This window comes from Phalaenopsis equestris, unplaced genomic scaffold (genome assembly GCF_001263595.1).
Source record: "Phalaenopsis equestris unplaced genomic scaffold, ASM126359v1 Scaffold000686, whole genome shotgun sequence".
NCBI lineage: Eukaryota > Viridiplantae > Streptophyta > Magnoliopsida > Asparagales > Orchidaceae > Phalaenopsis > Phalaenopsis equestris.
Window position 1 is genome coordinate 79594 of NW_018165126.1, and position 2999 is coordinate 82592.

The 2999-nt window shown below is 36.6% G+C and overlaps 1 protein-coding gene across 1 annotated transcript; it reads right to left on the reverse strand.

Annotated features, from left to right (window-relative positions):
* Positions 1-340: 340 nt before the first annotated feature.
* LOC110030248 lies at positions 341-1052 on the reverse strand. The gene has a single exon (XM_020732871.1). The coding sequence runs from the start codon at positions 963-965 to the stop codon at positions 591-593; it is 375 nt and encodes a 124-aa protein (XP_020588530.1). The 5' UTR covers positions 966-1052; the 3' UTR covers positions 341-590.
* Positions 1053-2999: the final 1947 nt, after the last annotated feature.

Here is a 2999-nt window from a genome sequence, read left to right on the forward strand (position 1 = left end):
GCAGAAAATAAAAAAACGACTTAATTTTATTTTTTTTGCATTTTAATTTGATCGATCAGACAGTTTTACAAAGTTGGTTCGATAAAATTGTAAATCAACCAAAATATTATTAAAATATAAATAATCTTGGTCTATTATGAAATATATATATATCAAAGTCAAACTAAAAGGTAGTTAAGTTGCTAATATTCTCTAAGGAGACAAGCTATTAGTAGGTACAGCAGCGCATAATTAGGCCTAACCACCAATGCGAACATGATATATATGAAATAAGGAAAAATATTTCTCAATGAAAATATACACGGCAATTGGATCAATGCCATTATTCCAGAAATTTAAAATTTTAATTACAACAGCATTGTTCAGACCAATTTGTAGAATCCAAAAGAGAAACATGGTGGCACAATGCAGTCAACAGTGATTAGAATTTGTTAATCGCTATCAACCATTTCATTATTTATCTCTTCCCCCGGACTACAATTTCAAGCTGTAAATTCTACACAAATAACGCCAAAGCAAAATGCAATAACTGATTCACTGCGGTCCAGTACTCCTCCACAAGAACCGTTAGCCGCCGGCGAGACCGTCAGTCAACAAGCGTAAAAGTCAACCAGCTCATCAAAGGACTCCGGCTGCGGCTCGGCGGTCTCCAGCATCCACAGCAAGTGTTCGAAAAGCACAACCTCGCAGTCAACGACTGTCGCGCCGACGACTCCTCCGCTGGATCGATTTACGAGGTTTTTGAAGAGGGGGCGGTCTACTAGATCCGAGCTTAGGATGTAACGCCGGCGAGACTTACCGACGTATACCTCGTGGTATCCGGGGGGGACTTCGTTGCCGGCATGCCACGTGTCTTCATCGTCGGACCTCCCAGAGCCAGCGTCGCCGGTGCGGTGGATTCTGTTGGAGGAATTCCACCGCTTTATCATGCGCGTCAGCTTGTTCAGTTTCCCGTTCTTCGCCATTGCCGGTCGGCGGAGAGATTGTGAGGGGGAATTTGTGGAGGGGCAGCGATGGGTTCGGGTTTTAATGGTGAAGTGTGTGTGGGCCCAGTTTAATTTGAGCCGAGTAGGTCAGGAGTTTGAGGCCATAGCTATATTTATAAATAATGACGTTGATGTTATTATGAGAGGTGAAATTATTATTTAATTAATATTTTGTGTATATGATTAATCTTTATGTTAATTATAGCTAATGACATAAATTCAATTTCATAATATATTTTTTTCGCAAATTGATGCAATGGACGGGCCCAGCTTGGGATAATTGAGTTAACGGCGTGCCATGTCCAGGTGATTTGTCTTTTTATCAAAGGGTTCAGTATCTGCTTAAATATTATCGAAATTTAGTTACTTATTACATAATGTTTATGTATTTTCATATACATTATTCTGCAAAGTTTGATGTTTACACTTATAATATCATGGAAATGTGTATTTTAGCTTTTATAAAGATAATAATATGCGTGTAAATATGAATGTTTATATGTTAGAAATGTAAATACATAAGAATTATGTGGCATGTATGTAAATGCCACATAAATATGTAAAGAATGTTTATGCATGTTAGAGGTGAGTTTTTTTTTCCCCTTTAACTTCGCTGCTGCGGACTGTATCGCGAGTGTTCGGTGATGAAGGCGGTGAATTTGGATGAAACAAAGAGCGGGTGGAGGGGCATGCAAGGGTTTCAAGGAGAGGACAGGGGTTTAAGGGGAGAGGAGAGGAGTTCGGGAGGAGACGAGCGAGGGGAGAGGGGATTAGGGAAGGAGGGAAAGGGCCTCAATTTTAGTGGTGTAATGGATTTTTTTAAGGACTTATACATGACTTAAACTCCGTCAATTATTAATGCTTCTACTGATGGTCATTTCTGCTGCTTATTATAAAAACACATCAGTTAATATCTTGTCAGATGTCTGTTCGAAGATAATACGTTCATAACTGACGGCTTATTGCATCAGAAATAAGAAAACCGTTGGAAAATATATTGATGTTAAAAAACGACAGAAATTCTGTATTTATGCCGTAGGAAATGAGCTAAACATAAAACGTCGTTCGACCGTCAGTAATTTATATTATTACTGACGAATAATACTCGTTTATTAAAAAAATGCATCAGTTAGAACCCTGATAAATGACGGGACCGACACACTATGACCGTCAGTTAATATATTCTTTTAACAAAAGCATAACACATCAGCAATGATCAAAATTGTCAGAAAAAATAATACTGTTAATAAATTTCTTATTGTCAAGCCGTCGCAAATAACCCGAATTATAAATCATTACTACACCGCCGAAAATGGAACATTTTTTATGAAGCAAATGTAGGTCATCAGTTTTACCATCAGTTTTAGCGTTGGTTTTAGTGTTTTTTCTTGGAGTGTTAGTTTTTAAAGTAATATTTAGACACTAATGGATTTTACATTTATTTCTTATTACTTTTTTTTTTTTAAGGTAACTAACCCTTGGGCTTTGAGTAAATTTAGTAGCTAACAGTCATGAAATATTAACTGATAGTCAACACCCGTTAGAAAGCCGACCCTTGAGTTCTAGCCATCAAATAATCAATAGTCATGAAAATTTAACTGATGATTAGGAATGGTTAGAATCATCTTAAAGTTGTTTGTAAGACTATTTATATTGATTTGACAACCAAAGTTTATCATTTTCTCCCATTGGGTGCGCTTTTACTCTAGAGCTGATCAACTGCTCTTGATTCCCAATTTCAAGAGAGTTCGCCAGTTCACGAGTTCTTACACTCAAATCATGGGTAACCTTGATTCCACTATTCATTGATTTTTTTTTTCATTTCAGCCCTTAAAACTAATAGATTTTGATTTTAAGTTCTTGGGAAAAATTTAAAATAATTATTCAATCCTAAAAAGTTTTGATGTTGTAGCCGGTTGTTTCACGCATACGACTCAAATCTTAGGTGTTTCCATATCTAAAATGAAAAATTTAAAGGGAAATTTGCATGCCTAGCACACAATTCTTATGTAT

Coding starts and splice junctions, on each gene's coding strand:
- LOC110030248 (XM_020732871.1), bottom strand. CDS start 965: ATGGCGAAGAACGGGAAACTGAACAAGCTGACGCGCATGATAAAGCGG.